Below are 16,424 nucleotides of genomic sequence, written 5' to 3'. Positions count from 1 at the left end.
TTGCATATTCTTGCACACCTGCTTGAGCTGAGCACATAGTGGTTGAATCAGACCTGTGTGTGCAAACGTGACAGCACACACACATCTGCAGTACTAATGTTTCAGGGTCCTTCACGACTGGTCTTATTCAATATATCAGTGTATGTTAGTGGGCACCTTGTGCTTTAGAGTGTCTGATTCAACTAGTTAGGTAAAGAATACAATATATGGAAAACAATGAAAGGTGCAGGTGAGAGTTCACTTGACTGGGAAAAGGTGAAAAAAGAAAAAAAAAAAAAAAAAAAAAAAAAAAAAAAAAAAAAAAAAAAAGAACTGGACCATGAAGAGACATGGGTGGGTGGATGCTGTCTCTGGTAGGAACACACTCAAGCTTAACTCTGGCACTGAGGGGCCAGCGACAGATACTAACACGGACTAACCAAGGTAGAAATCTACAGTCTGAGAAATTCGCATCCTGGAAATGTCACCACGCTAAGAACATGGACTGGTTTTGTGGGAGTTAGTATACCGAGGACTGAATGCTTAGTGATGCTAAAGAATGTTTTCCTTAATCTTTTTTTTAGTAACTAATTTTATATAATTATTAGGCATTTTGTTATGTTATTAAATGATAAATGAATATAGCAGGCAATTATCCTGCCTTTATTAATTCCTGTTATAAATTTTCTTTAAGTTTAAAAGGTTCCTAACACCTGACATACAAAGCAAGGATGTTATTCCTGATTTGGCCCTATATGGGAAATATGTGATGAGAACATTATTAGAGGTGTACCTGGGGGATGCGTGGTTCTGGACCTCAGACTTGGACTGGTTCCCAGACTGGTTCCCACTGGAGCTAGCCAACCGGTCCACACTGGGCTCCCAGCCTGTGGTTACATCTCCCATCAGGAGGCCGCAGTCCTCCACGTCCGGCTCCTGCAGTTGAACACAGGGCACAAAGCTGACCTTTCACCCCGGTGGTGCGCGCCAGCCGCAGTAGCGAGGGCTTCCTCCTCTCCGCCAAGGCAGTGCCTCTGAGGCACAGAGCTCCCTGTGGGCTGACTCTGGCCCTGGGGATGCTGTGCTAAGTTTAGGTCCCATTTAGTGTCCACACACCGAGCTCTAATATGCCAGTGAAGAGCCCGCAGGAGTGGACCGGGGGCCTGGGATCAGGGCTGGGGCGAAACTCCGTGTGCGCTAGCTGACCAGGAGAGGGCCAAAGGGCAGGGCGGGTGTGATGAGGGAGGATCGGCGGAGAGGACAGACATGTTTACATCGTTAGTGAGCGAGGTCGTGGATACTGGAACTGAAGGGTTCAAGGGTCGCGGCAAGCAGCCTTCTCATTTCCTCTCTGTGTGTAAATGTACGGAGCACACACCAAGAGTGAGAGACCACACACAGAATGGGGGGGTGTACAGTGGAGAGGACAGAGGGAGGGATGGAGTGAGGGAGGACAGAGAGAGAGAGAGAATCTGCATCTCTATGGTCCTCTGAGCACCCCTAATCCCGATTGCGATTCACACGCAAACGTAGCTGCTGACCTGACCGAGCAAGGCGCTAACACCACCAAGCTCCTTGGGTTCAGCGAGCATGTGTGCAGATAAATGTAAAGCGTCTTGAACAAGAGCTCAGTTCTGTAGCTGTAACATGTAAAAGGTTAAGATGTGGAATGGAGAGGCTAGTGTGTAGGGCTAGCAGTGTGAGTGTGTGTGTGTGTGTGTGTGTGTGTGTGTGTGTGTGTGTGTGTGTGTGTGTGTGTATGGTGATGGTGAAAAGACAGGTGAGCTTGAACTCAGCATGTGTTTGTATGGAAGCAATAACAGGTGTGTGAAGATACTGAGAGACAGGTGCAGGGGTGAGGTGATGTGTGTGTGTGTGTGTGTGTGTGTGTGTGTGTGTGTGTGTGTGTGTGGTGAAACTCTTACCCCAGAGCTTGTGTTCATGCTCGTCTCCTCCTGGTGCCGTTCCACTGTAGAGTTACAGCTCTGCAAAGAAAACATGACCATGATTACACTACTCACCACTACTCACTGGGGAGCGTTTGAGACAGCCGAGCTGAGATGGCCATCTTTACTGGATCCCCAGAATACACGGTGCTAATACTGTGCAGCGTTCAGTGTTCAGGTCAGAGCTAAAACACTTTCAGACATCAGGATGAGCACAGGGGCATGTGTCACACATTTTCTGGATAAAAGGTCTTGCGTATGCATGAAACCCACAACAGAGAACAGTGATAATCTTTACAGGTTTAGGGTTAGGCTTAGAAAAGTCACATTCAGGAGACACACTCAGAGAAGAGACATAACAGATCTTTCAGCCATTGAGCTACTGTTTGACCGTTTAAAGGAAAACAAATGAACCCTTTACAGAGCTAAAAAAAATACACTTGTCATCTACCAAAATAATTAATTAATAAAAAAAAAATGAAAAATGTTACAGTTTTATTAATGGGGCATTAACTACCATCTCTCCCCTGTTCTGCATGTGAGAGAGGCTTTCAGTTTTGGCTGTGTTGTCGTATGAAAGTGGAATGTGCAGCGTGGAGGATATTCGTGGCTGGCATGTGTACCCTCTCTTTAATGTCCACGTGTCCACGTCAGGGACGTGTTCCATGCTAATCCGAGCCGGGTGCACAGTGGGGGCATCTGAAGTCAAGCCCTAAAAATACCGCCAGCCCCTCTCAGGGTGCACTGTCCCGGCTCTCCAAGGGGAGACAGAATGACACACACACGCTGATGGATGAATGTTTGAAGTGAGAATGAGAATGAGCCAATGGAGCCAATTTAGAGGAAGTTCTGTCCCTCGTTTCGTCTGTGTCTCTCTCTCTCTGGGTCTGTATACCCGCTTATCCTGCGTCTGGACGCATGGCTACAGAATTGCTCTTCTCCGTCTGGGACTCTGGAATGCCCCGTATGGATGGAAAGGCAGTGCCGCCTGGCCGTTTGGACCCGCCCCTTTTAAAAATATGGTAACCCGAGAGGCCTCATTCATGTGGAGCAGCTGAAGCGTCTCGTCACAGCAGGATGGAGGATGTGGTGCGAGCAGATAGCTCACTAATGGAGAACCTGGTGGAGCTCCAGCAGTGGGGGAGGGATCTGCCCTCCGGCACCCGATGTGCCTTCAGATCACCAGGTGCCTTCAGATCTCCTTTACTTCAGAGAGGTTTGGTGGAGCATTTGAGGGGAGGTCAGTGTGGGGCAGTAAGGAATACTACTACTGCTGTGTGTGTGTGTGTGTGTGTGTGTGTGTGTGTGTGTGTGTGTGTGTGTGTGTGTGAGAGTGTGTGTGTGTGAGAGTGTGTGTGTGTGAGTGTGTGTGTGTGTGTGTGTGTGTGTGTGTGTGTGTGTGTGTGAGTGTGTGTGTGTGTGTGTGTGTCTCACCGTGAAGGACAGCTGTTGTGGCTGTCTCTCCTGAGTGTGTATGCTTCCCAGCTCAGTCTGAGAACTGCAGTAGGACATGCCCCCAAAGAATGGCCTGAATGCACACAAACACAGAGCAAATCACAATACGTGAGTTACAAAAGATCATCGGTACTGCTGTACTGAAATAAAAGGTCCTGACATGAGTGTTTAAAAGGTGATATGTGAGTGTGTTCCTGGGTATGGATTTTAAGCTGCTGTGTGTGTGTGTGTGTGTGTGTGTGTGTGTGTGTGGTGTGAGAGAGAGAGTGAGAGAGCACATTTGAGAGTAGGTTTTAAGAGTTAGATTTGTGTAGATAGTGTGTAAAATGTGTGTGTATGTGTGTGTATGTGTGTGTGTGTGTGTGTGTGTGTGTGTGTGTGTGTGTGTGTGTGTGTGTGTACTTTAGCGTTGGTTTGGGGGTGCTCAGCACACTCTCGTTGTCCTCGATGTCAGGGCCACTGTCACTGTGATTGTAGACCTCCAAACTGTCATAGAGGAGGTCCAGACCCTCCTCCACCTCCTGACTCTGAACTACGGGGTCCGAGTCCAGAACCTGCACACAGCAGACCCAGTAGTACCGCTCAGAACACCATCCAGTTAAATAAGACCCAAGACACTCTATGCAGGAAGGCACCATGGGGAATCTGGGGCACGTTAGCCACACCAGGGACTTCTAATAATGACCCAGAGTAAGTGGGGTGAGAGGGGAGGCCTCCTGACTCTGGGCTGGTGGAAGGTGGGGCATAGATGGAAGGCGGGGCATAGAGGGATGGCGGGGCGTAGATGGATGGCAGGGTGTAGAGGGAAGGCGGGCGTAGAGGGAAGGCGGGGCGTAGATGGAAGGCGGGGCGTAGAGGGAAGGCGGGGCGTAGATGGAAGGCGGGGCGTAGAGGGATGGCGGGGTGTAGAGGGATGGCTGGGCGTAGAGGGAAGGCGGGGCGTAGAGGGAAGGCGGGGTGTAGAGGGATGGCGGGGCGTAGAGGGATGGCGGGGTGTAGATGGAAGGCGGGGCGTAGAGGGACGGCGGGGCGTAGAGGGATGGCGGGGCGTAGATGGAAGGCGGGGTGTAGATGGAAGGCGGGGTGTAGAGGGATGGCGGGGTGTAGATGGAAGGCGGGGTGTAGAGGGATGGCGGGGTGTAGATGGAAGGCGGGGTGTAGAGGGACGGCGGGGTGTAGATGGAAGGCGGGGTGTAGATGGAAGGCGGGGCGTAGAGGGACGGCGGGGCGTAGAGGGATGGCGGGGCGTAGATGGAAGGCGGGGTGTAGATGGAAGGCGGGGTGTAGAGGGATGGCGGGGTGTAGATGGAAGGCGGGGTGTAGAGGGATGGCGTGGCGTAGATGGAAGGCGGGGTGTAGATGGAAGGCGGGGCGTAGAGGGACGGCGGGGCGTAGAGGGATGGCGGGGCGTAGATGGAAGGCGGGGTGTAGATGGAAGGCGGGGTGTAGAGGGATGGCGGGGTGTAGATGGAAGGCGGGGTGTAGAGGGATGGCGGGGTGTAGATGGAAGGCGGGGTGTAGAGGGACGGCGGGGTGTAGAGGGAAGGCGGGGTGTAGAGGGAAGGCGGGGTGTAGAGGGATGGCGTGGCGTAGAGGGATGGCGGGGTGTAGAGGGATGGCGTGGCGTAGAGGGATGGCGGGGTGTAGATGGAAGGCGGGGCGTAGAGGGACGGCGGGGCGTAGAGGGATGGCGGGGCGTAGATGGAAGGCGGGGTGTAGATGGAAGGCGGGGTGTAGAGGGATGGCGGGGTGTAGATGGAAGGCGGGGTGTAGAGGGATGGCGGGGTGTAGATGGAAGGCGGGGTGTAGAGGGACGGCGGGGTGTAGAGGGAAGGCGGGGTGTAGAGGGAAGGCGGGGTGTAGAGGGATGGCGTGGCGTAGAGGGATGGCGGGGTGTAGATGGAAGGCGGGGTGTAGAGAGATGGCGGGGTGTAGATGGAAGGCGGGGTGTAGAGGGATGGCGGGGTGTAGAGGGAAGGCGGGGCGTAGAGGGACGGCGGGGTGTAGATGGAAGGCGGGGTGTAGGTATTAGAAGCTAGTAGGAAGGCGGGAGAGAAGTTGTTCTAGCCCAGTGATTTGCATCCTGTCCTGAAGGACCAGCTCACATTCACATTCAGCTGATTAAGCCTCCTGACTTGCATAACAAACTGCTCATCACACCACCATAACCTTCTCTCACAGGTCTATTATCCTCCTTCTCTCCATCTTTCCCTCTGTTCCTCTTACTCTGCTATAGAGAATTACTGATGACACAGTGAGTGTGGATTTACTGATGGTACACTGAAATTACTGATGGTAAACATCTTAGTGTAGAATTACTGATGGTACACATAGTGTAGAATTACTGATGGTACATTGTCTTAGTGTAGAATTACTGATGGTACACATAGTGTAGAATTACTGATGGTACATTGTCTTAGTGTAGAATTACTGATGGTACACATAGTGTAGAATTACTGATGGTACATTGTCTTAGTTTAGAATTACTGATGGTACACATAGTGTAGAATTACTGATGGTACACATAGTGTAGAATTACTGATGGTACACATAGTGTAGAATTACTGATGGTACATTGTCTTAGTTTAGAATTTCTGACGGTACACTGAGAGTGAAATCAAGTCAGATAGCAGCAGTGCTTACACAACAGATCAGACAGGAATTAGTACATAATTACATTATTACAGATGCTGCAACCACTACAGCCCCCACTTCCCTTCCCACTGGCCCATTAGCAGTAATGCCCTCCACATATATACGGTTCATTAAGAGCTCCATGAGATGAGCATGAGGGGCTGTTGTCTTTTGTCCTGTCACTCAGACTCAAAGCCCCACCCCCAGAGGGGCGGAGGACACTGCGAGGCGAGCTGGCTAACGAACACACCCTAACGAGATCGGAGTGCTACAGAGAGCAGCAGATAATGGGCTCAGAGTTGATTAGCACCATTTGCACTGTGGGGTGCTGACTGTGCACAATGGGGAATATAGACCTGGACGAGCTGTCTAGACACACAGACCCCTTTCATAAGGACTTGGTTTCAGATGAGAATTAGACAGAATAAAATAACATGAAAAGCTCAGCCAGTCAGTACAGGGATCAGTGCCACTTCAGCTACTCCAGTTAATGAGGCTGATCAAGCAGCGTTTTGACTGAACTGATCTTACGTTCAGGAATAACGCCGCGCTGCGAAATCAGACGCAATTCAGTGACAGCCGTTCAGCCCCCGCTACTCTGAGAAGCGTCGTCAGGTGGTGCACTGGATCAAACCCGCGCTCCACCCACTCACCTCATCCGTCACCTTGAACCTCTTCAACAGGGCCACAAACTTCTGCTTGAAGTTGGGCTGCTGTGAATGACAGAAGGTGTGGGGTTATTAGAACTCGTTTCTGGGGATCATTCAGCGTGAAATCTTCTACTGGACCGCTTCGACCGCCTTGCTGTCCAATGGGCCGTCATCCCTGAAACGGTGTAGATGAACACTCTTTCTGCACTGGGCAACATAATGGGTGCTTCAGAGTGAACATGGTGTTAAGTGGTGCTAACACATATTTCCTCTCTCTCTCTCTCTCTCTCTCTCTCTCTCTCTCTCACACACACACACACACACACACACACACACACACACACACACACACACACACACACACACACACACACACACACACACACAGCGTCATTGCTCTCGGTGGTAAACCCAGTGAGGATCTCCTGTGCCTTCCTTTCCCATTTGTTAAACATTTCTTTCCAGCCCTGTGACAGCATATCGTCTATTAAGGGTCATTAATGAAAGAGCTAAGAGACTGAAATAAAAGGCATTAATAATATATTTTAATGCAGAACAGGTTTCTATGCTTTGATGCAGAGTGAGGTGATTACAGAGTGAGTTCTGTAAAGCAGAACTAAGTTGAGCTTTTAATACTGAACCTAGTACTAAACCTAAACACTAAAGCTCTGCAGCAGAGATGAGTTTAGGCTCAAATTCCATGTATTATTCAAAGACAGTGTGAAGTCAACTACATCTCACAGACATATGCATCACTTCCTAAACATAACACATTCTTAACAGCCAGGTCAGGCATTTCTGTTCAGCATTCAAAGGCATTGTACACTGGCTTGTATACTAACATCCTGTGAACATCTGTAGTCACAGAACAATAATAAGAGTGGTTGCCCTGCGGTGGGCCTGCAGGTCTGCTCTGCTCACCCGGGTCATGGACGTGCTCCGGATTGTTTTCCGTCGAGATTTTTTAGGCTTCCGCACCTCGTCATCTTCATCGTAGAGATCCTGGAAGGCAAGAGTCAAAATGACTGCATGCAGTATTTATGTATGTACCAAGCTGAGGCCAAAGAGTGTGTGTGTGTGTGTGTGTGTGTTGGGGCACATAACTCCATAACTCTGCTGACAGGTGTGTGTACACGTTCATTCTCACACCTGGCCAGGCACTGCGTCATCACTGGCCTCCTGCTCAGAAGAATAGCTGTCATCCTCCTCTTCTGAGTAATTGTCCATATCAGGAGACCGATCTGAATGCAACACACACACACACACACACACACACACACACACACACACACAGACACGTCAGAGAGCTGGACGCGCATGTGCCTTACATAAGCAGATCTGAAAATAAACTTTCTATAAACACTTTCTGTTCCTTCGGTGTACAAACTCCAAGGTGTGACATTTAGCATGTGGACACTGAGCCTGAGGTGCGCTGCTCCAGGCGTACGCGTGCACTCACATGCTGCGGGAATTCGGGTGTGTGGCACGTGTTGTTGCCGCTGGAGTTTGGGTGTGTGCTGCGTTTCCGCGGTTGGTGTTGGGTGTGTGATGTGCTTCCGCGGTTGGTGTTGGGTGTGTGATGCGTTTCTGCGGTTGGTGTTGGGTGTGTGATGTGCTTCCGCGGTTGGTGTTGGGTGTGTGTTGCACGTGCGGCTGCACTGTGAGTGTGGTAAGTGCTGCAGGTCCTTGTGGAGTCTGGCTGTACTGCATATGGGTGTGTTGTTGCGGTTTGGGTGTGAGTTTGGATGCCGTTGTTTGTTTATTGGCAGCTGGACTGGTGGGTGTAGTGTTTGTTTGTAGTTTGGCTGCACTGTGTATAGCAGTTGGAGTTTGGGCATGCTGTGTTAATAGGTGTGGTTGGAGTTTGGGTGGAGATACTGATTCAATGCAGGAATGAGCTCAGGGTGAAACCTGAACTCAGCACACAGCAGACCGAGCTGCAATTCAGTTTAATGCAGGCAAACCCATTAGAGCGTTGCTGGTTCAACATTTCATAAAAATAACGAAAAACCAAAATGTTGCTTCTAGATAGCAGGAAGTACTCACAGAGCTGATCTGGGGACAAGGAGGGTAGCAGAATCATTTGAAGATGAGATAAGGGGGTTAGGGTTTAGGGTTAGGGTTAATGCTCTTAAAATGAATCTCATCCTAACCCTAACCTAGATGAGATAAGGGGGTTAGGGTTTAGGGTTAGGGTTAATGCTCTTAAAATGAATCTCATCCTAACCCTAACCTAGATGAGATAAGGGGGTTAGGGTTTAGGGTTAGGGTTAATGCTCTTAAAATGAATCTCATCCTAACCCTAACCTAGATGAGATAAGGGTGTCCGATTACTGCTCTGGCCATCAGTAACTCTCTATAGCTGAGATCATGCATTAGGTTTCAAAGCAAATGTTGCAGGAAAGAAAGTCATATGGGTGTGTGTGTTCGTGTGTGTGTGTGTGTGTGTGTGTGTGAGTTACCAGAGGCTTTGGTCTTGGTCCTGCTCTGCCCGCTGTCCTCGTGGTCGATGGGCTGGCTGGACAGAGAGAACACGCTGATCTCTGCCACGCGAGCGGGAACATCCTTCATGTTGCTATGGAGACTCAGGACCAGACCCCCGTCGCTGGGGTGCTGCATCACCTGACCCCAATCAAACACCCTTCTGAGCTCTGGCAAAACCAGTGCCTCTGAAATCACTCTACACTGAGCCTCTCAGGGTTGGTTTCTCAGTCCAAGATTAGCGTTACCCTAGGCTAAAAAGGATTTTCACTGACTGTAGAATTTTAGCAGAAATATGAGGCTTGATTCATGGTGTGGACACTGGCCCCTGTATGTTCAGAATACTAACATTTTCCTCACAGCCATCACCTCAGGTATGTTCATTAGGGATCTGAACCCCTACATTTGTGAAGCTGCTTTGCGACACTGTATGTTGGAAAAAGTGCTATATTTATAACTTTGGCATTATTGAAAGACAAAGTGAGACTCTCTTTCCTCTCCAGAGCGCTGTGGAGAAATTCACCCCACCTTTCTGAAGTGGCGCTCTGGCAGAAGCCTCAGCTGACATTCGGGTTCTGTAGAGACAGGGTGGCGTCAGCCCAGTGTGAGCATCCCAGTTTGGCTAGTGTTCACAAATCCTCAACTACCACCATGGGGAGTTTGCTGACTTAGGGCTTTTGCCCCTATCCCACAATATATAACTTTTGCCAAAATGTGTCCCTGGTCTTGGCCTGTCTAATGCCTGAGAGCACAGTAGATGTACACTGTGGAGACTGTGGAGGTTTTTCCCAAGCAGAAGACTTTAAGCACGCTGACCCGAACCCTTCCCAGAAGAGTCTGCATGAGCAGGATCCACTCCCTTTCCACACAGAAGTCATTTCTTTCCAAAAGACATTTTCTGCTGATTCTGCTCCCCTCCCCCACTCATCCTTCCAGAAGAATCTGCTTAAGAAGACTTTATCGTTCTTAAGAAGGCTGGATTATTGTGGCTACTTGAAATGTACTGTCATCTCCCTAGCAGCAGTAGTTGTGAATGTGAGATTAGTAGCTGTGGCTGTGAATGTGAGATTAGCAGCTGTAGCTCGGAGTGTGAGATTAGCAACAGTGGCTGTGAGTGTGAGATTAGCAGCAGTATCTGGAAGTGTGAGATTAGCAACTATAACTGTGAGGGTGAGATTAGCAACTGGAACTGGAAGTGTGAGATTAGCAACTATAACCGTGAGGGTGAGATTAGCAACTGTAACTGGAAGTGTGAGATTAGCAACTATAGGAGTACAGTGGAAGGACTCGAATGATGGGAGAAAGGGCAGTAGATTGTATTTATGTATACAATCAGTGTGGCTGCTTTTTCTTTAATACACATAAATTAGGCATCGGGCAAAAAGAGGAATAATCAACATATATCAGGGCCTGAGCTACAGAAACAAATGAATAATGCTATTACTATAGTAATAAGAATAAGAAGTTGATATTTTGAAGTTTTATGTGGAGGTCTTGACACTGACTCTACAGGGACGTTGGCCAGGGAGGAGCTGACAGTGAGGAGGAGTGCACATTACCCAGGGTGGAAGTGAGGAGGAGTGCACGTTACCCAGGGTAGAAGTGAGGAGGAGTGCACGTTACCCAGGGTGGAAGTGAGGAGGAGTGCACATTACCCAGGGTGGAAGTGAGGAGGAGTGCACGTTACCCAGGGTGGAAGTGAGGAGGAGTGCACATTACCCAGGGTGGAAGTGAGGAGGAGTGCACGTTACCCAGGGTGGAAGTGAGGAGGAGTGCACTCTACCCAGGGTGGAAGTGAGGAGGAGTGCACGTTACCCAGGGTGGAAGTGAGGAGGAGTGCACGTTACCCAGGGTGGAAGTGAGGAGGAGTGCACATTACCCAGGGTGGAAGTGAGGAGGAGTGCACGTTACCCAGGGTGGAAGTGAGGAGGAGTGCACATTACCCAGGGTGGAAGTGAGGAGGAGTGCACGTTACCCAGGGTGGAAGTGAGGAGGAGTGCACTCTACCCAGGGTGGAAGTGAGGAGGAGTGCACGTTACCCAGGGTGGAAGTGAGGAGGAGTGCACGTTACCCAGGGTGGAAGTGAGGAGGAGTGCACGTTACCCAGGGTGGAAGTGTGGAGGAGTGCACATTACCCAGGGTGGAAGTGAGGAGGAGTGCACATTACCCAGGGTGGAAGTGAGGAGGAGTGCACGTTACCCAGGGTGGAAGTGAGGAGGAGTGCACATTACCCAAGGTCGAAGTGAGGAGGAGTGCACACTACCCAGGGTGGAAGTGAGGAGGAGTGCACGTTACCCAGGGTGGAAGTGAGGAGGAGTGCACGTTACCCAGGGTGGAAGTGAGGAGGAGTGCACACTACCCAGGGTGGAAGTGAGGAGGAGTGCACGTTACCCAGGGTGGAAGTGAGGAGGAGTGCACGTTACCCAGGGTGGAAGTGTGTCTGAATGTCACTTGTGGGCATTAAATATTTCATGAGATTTCATGAGAGGGAAAAATATGCACGTGAAGACCACTGCAGGTGTTATAGTTCTACTGATGATTGTCTTCTAAACATCAACGAACTGGCATGTAGATGGTGTCAGGTGAGCCCAGAGCTAGACAGGGGTAGTGAGATGCCTCCACGGCCTCCCCACTGCGCTGTGCTTCACCCGCTCAGATAGCTCTGCTGCTGGACAACCTACCTACGCTTGTCCTGCGTCTCCTTTTAGGAGATAACGGTCTAAAAACGAGTGGGGAAATGACCCCGGGGTCATGGGCGTACACAGGGCTAAGCAATGTGACATTGTGCTGCTGTTTGCGATTTTAAAAATATTCCAGTCTTCATAGACATCCTCTATTTTGCTTTATGGAGATTTGCTAAAAGACCTTGTGAAACTGCTCTCTCATCTGATACCAGTCTCTCACATAGATTGGCTACTTTCCTGCACATAATTCAGCTTGTTTTTATGACCCTTAGATACTCTGGCTAGCATTCTGGACAGTTTTTGTTTTGTCATTTACAGGTTTTATCGTGGTCTATTTCCCTGTAGGAGAGACTCTCATTCAGAGTCATAGGGCTAAACCCCCGTCCTGCCTCTAACCCCTGCCACTGATACTGGGTTGTTTACGTTGACAGGGAGATGCCACTGTCAATCATTTTCCAATCAGACAAATGCACATAGTTCTCATAGTCCTGCATTATAATCAGCTGGGAGTTTTGTAATAATTATATATATATTTTACCCTTCTTTTACCCTGAGAGACTCTCAAATACCAAAGAAATTCAAGATTACCACTACATAACCGCCACCTCTTCCTATAAATCCACCAACTGCAGTCGTAAAGCGGCACTCACAGGGCTGGTACTGTAAATAACTGTTCTAGGTACAGTCCTTACCTCAGCCATGTTGATGACTCCCAAGGCGAGTGTCTTGTAGCCAAGGATGGTTCGGTTTTTGTAGCGCTTGCGTCTCTGTAGCATGACCTGCAGCCGGTTGGCGTCCCTTTTCAGGAAGTGTGGGTACTGGGACCAAAACACACAGGCCACATTGCGCTTCACAAGTCCCGTAATTGGACTGGTGCTAACATTTATCGCACACCACACACAGACGGTTCAGGCTTCTTCTGGACTGTAGGAAAGGTCCTGCTATACCTGCAGAGAGAAGGTGAGCTCCAGGTCTGTCTCCATCAGTCCACTAGGTGGGAGAAGGTATTCGTTTGACCTCAGCACTCGTTTGGAACCCTGTAGACACACAGGACAGACAAGCAACAATTTCAGTCTAGCAGAATAACCCCCTCTCCATACTTAATGGCCCAAATGTCTCTTTAAAATAAACATGTTGGTGTCATAGTCAGTTTGTGAAGGGTGTCAGAAGCTTCTCCATCTCTGCAGCCTCAGACTGCTTGTGCCTGTCCAACAGGCCTTTGTTTTCCTTCTTATTGTGAATTATCAATGCAGCCCAGATATAACACTTACCCCTGGGGTCAACCCTTCTAGAACCACCCCAGGATTATCTCAGCTCCTTATCTTCAGCTGGTCGCGCCGGACTGGGTGGTAGCTGCCCTGGTTGCTGTCCTTTGCAGCCCAGGACCGTGTGTGTGGGGAGTGGGTGTATTTGAGGAGTGGGTGTGTTTGCATGTGCTTAAGTGTTAATGTGAGCACACTGTTTGTGCTGCAGCCTCTGGGATACTTAATGCAGAACCAGAGACAAGATGAGAGATTCAAAGAGACAACCTCATTATCCCTGTCCTCCCTAGGGGGACAGCATGAGGAAACAGAGCTGGCCTCGCCAGAGTCTGATTCAAAAGCTTCCTAGGAGTGCTGTTGTTGTTTTTTTGAGTCAGAGAGCCCCAAAACACAGTTCAGATGCAGACACACCCCCCCCTCTCTGAGATCATTTATGACCAGGGAGTGGACAGCTGAGACACTGCGTCAGTGCACGCATTAGTCCACGAACACACAGCGGTGAGCAATACTCCTCAGAGCCTGCAGGCTTATGGGCCACCCACACACCCACACACACACAGTACACACACACACTCACTCACTGTGTGTAGGCACACTTGAGAATGCACACACGCCTCCCAACTTGCTGAAATACAAAGGAGTGTGTGAATATTAGATGCAGGTGTTAGACTGGGGATACAACTCAACATTTTTGGCTTGTGAGGAAAAGGACCCCCATCTCCCAGTCCAAACTACACTCTTAAACAGATGGACCCCCATCTCCCAGTCCAAACTACACTCTTAAACAGATGGACCCCCATGTTCCAGATTCAAACTACGCACTTAAACTGAAAGTCCCCTGACTCCCAGTCAAAACTATGCTCCTAAACCAAAGGTCCCCCATCTCCCAGTCCAAACTACGTTCTTAAACAGAAGGACCCTCATCTCTCAGGCCAAACTAAGCTCTTAAATTGTTATACATATCCAAAAATGACAATTAAAAACATATTTTTATATAACTGTGCTATGTTGTTGTGTTAATACACACCTCCATGCCCCACATACAGGTTACCGTTTAAGGTTACCAGGAGGAAAATAACTCCTAGTAACCCTGTATCTACTGATGCTCCTCAATTTAAGATTCACAGTAGTGAATTAACTTCTGTGGTGTGAGAGTTAATTATAGCTGATGGCGATGCTTTCAAGAAAGACTGCTAAGTCCTCTGCTAATGTTCTCTGCTAATGACGGGAAACTATCAGGTACAACCTCAGGGGATGAAGCTAATCTGACTCATTACCTGTAAATATATCGGCAACTTAATCAGAAGCATTATTATACAAAGAGAAATAATCTGATAATATTACTTTTGGATTACATATTAAAGCATAATCCTTCAAAAATACAAAAAAAAACATTGTATATAAAAATGTAAATTTACTTAACATGTATTGTCATATTAAAATACATAATCAAAAATAAATAGTATGTCCATGTAAAACAAATTCGGTGTTTGCGCTCCAGTGGCATTGTGGGTCAGTCATGGATCACCTCACTTATGCATCTGCATCCAGTCACAAATATGATGGGTAAGAATACAATGTGTGGTGTACAGATCTCTGAGAAAAATTTAAAAATGAGACCACAGCAAAAGGGTTTCCATGAATGGCAGCCACCGTCTTCCACTTCTTTTCTGCTTAACCAGGTCGTCTTCAGGAGACCACCTGAACCCCGTCAGATTTAACGAGCAGGGCTGAGAGACTGGCTGAGAGTGCACTGAGACACATGAGAGACGTGAGAGGACATCAGCTAGTTCAAACATTACTGTTATTACCCCACCAGCTAGGTAATACAGTTGTGATCAAATTTATTCAACCCCCAATGCTGCGAAGGGTTTTATGGAATTCAGTGCACATTTGTAATTGTGTTCATAATGAAATCTTACAAGGACTTGTTAAAGAACTAAATGCAACTAAGATAGCATCAATTTTTTTTGTCATAAAGTATTAAATGGCCTTTTTGTGATTTCTTCATTGACACAATTATTCAACCCCTTTACGACTACCACTCCTAAGAACAGAGGTTCATTCCAGTGTTTTCCATCAGGTATTGAAAACATCTGTGGATGTCAACGAGCAGCAATCAAGCATGATAAGCACCAATTAGGCAGATTTAAAAGGACTGTGATACTCAGCTCCTTCTAGACATCTACTGGTGTGTTTCCAAGCATGGTGAATGCAAGAGAATGGTCCCAGAAGACAAGAGAAGAGGTTATTGCTCTTCACAAGAATGGCAATGGATATAAAAAGATTGCGAAGTTGTTAAATATTCCAAGAGACACTATCGGAAGTATCATTCGCAAGTTCAAGTTAAAGGGCACAGTGGAAACGTTACCTGGTCGTGGCAGAAAGAAGATCCTGACCGCGACTGCTGTGCGCTACCTGAAGCGTAATGTGGAGAAAAATCCCCGCGTGACTGCTAAGGAACTGAAAAAAGACCTGTCAGATGTGGGCACTGAAGTTTCAGCTCAGACAATAAGGCGCGCACTGCATAACGAAGACCTCCATGCCAGAACGCCCAGACGCACCCCCTTGCTGACTCCAAAGAACTCCAAAGGTACAGGAAAGCTTCAACGTGTGCAGGGTACCATGAATTCCCTTCAGTACCAGGAGATCTTGGAGGAAAATGTGATGGAGTCAGTCACAAACCTGCGGCTTGGGAGACGTTGGACCTTCCAACAGGACAATGATCCGAAGCACACATCCAAGTCCACTAGAGCATGGTTGAACATGAAAGGCTGGAACATTCTAGAGTGGCCATCGCAATCACCAGACTTAAATCCAATTGAGAACCTCTGGTGGGACCTAAAGAAGGCAGTTGCAGTGCGCAAGCCTAAGAATGTGACTGAACTGGAGGCTTTTGCCCATGAAGAATGGGCTAAGATACCCATAGGTCGCTGCAAGACACTTGTGTCAAGCTATGCTTCACGCTTGAAAGCTGTCATAACTGGAAAAGGATGTTGTACTAAGTACTAAAAAATAATGTCACTAGGGGGTTGAATAAAACTGATAATGATGTGAGCACAGTAAAGACATTTGTGGTTATTCCATCATAAATATTATGTTATGTTTGTCTAATTTATAAGTGCCTCTTTGATATAATTGTAAATAAGATGACTGAAATGATCAAAATCAATGTCAAACTGGCCAAAACACTTTATTTCAGTGGGGGTTGAATAAATTTGATCACAACTGTATATAAAACCATATGCCAATCTAGACAGTCAGATCTATACTTCAACATTTGTCATAAATTCCTGCTGCTTTGAGGTAAACTGTGAGTAACTAGGCCTGAGT

General features: G+C 48.2%; 1 protein-coding gene across 3 annotated transcripts in view; it reads right to left on the bottom strand.

Moving 5' to 3' along the window:
• Positions 1-16,424, bottom strand: part of LOC143476326 (phosphofurin acidic cluster sorting protein 2) — a 67,093-nt gene that overhangs the window by 10,437 nt on the left and 40,232 nt on the right. For 2 of the 3 annotated variants that reach the window (XM_076974469.1, XM_076974471.1), the window contains exons 3-12: positions 12,777-12,866; positions 12,522-12,647; positions 9,127-9,286; positions 7,814-7,905; positions 7,586-7,666; positions 6,668-6,727; positions 3,783-3,934; positions 3,360-3,453; positions 1,905-1,964; positions 773-915 (exon numbers count right to left, since the gene is read on the bottom strand). In XM_076974469.1, coding sequence (XP_076830584.1) covers positions 773-915; positions 1,905-1,964; positions 3,360-3,453; positions 3,783-3,934; positions 6,668-6,727; positions 7,586-7,666; positions 7,814-7,905; positions 9,127-9,286; positions 12,522-12,647; positions 12,777-12,866 — 1,058 coding nt within the window. The remainder of the gene's footprint in view (positions 1-772; positions 916-1,904; positions 1,965-3,359; positions 3,454-3,782; positions 3,935-6,667; positions 6,728-7,585; positions 7,667-7,813; positions 7,906-9,126; positions 9,287-12,521; positions 12,648-12,776; positions 12,867-16,424) is intronic. The other variant, XM_076974470.1, reaches the window with a different exon arrangement.

The sequence above is a fragment of the Brachyhypopomus gauderio genome, chromosome 15 (genome assembly GCF_052324685.1).
Source record: "Brachyhypopomus gauderio isolate BG-103 chromosome 15, BGAUD_0.2, whole genome shotgun sequence".
NCBI lineage: Eukaryota > Metazoa > Chordata > Actinopteri > Gymnotiformes > Hypopomidae > Brachyhypopomus > Brachyhypopomus gauderio.
Note: the sequence above shows the minus strand (reverse complement) of the source record. Positions and strands in the feature narration are given on the sequence as shown.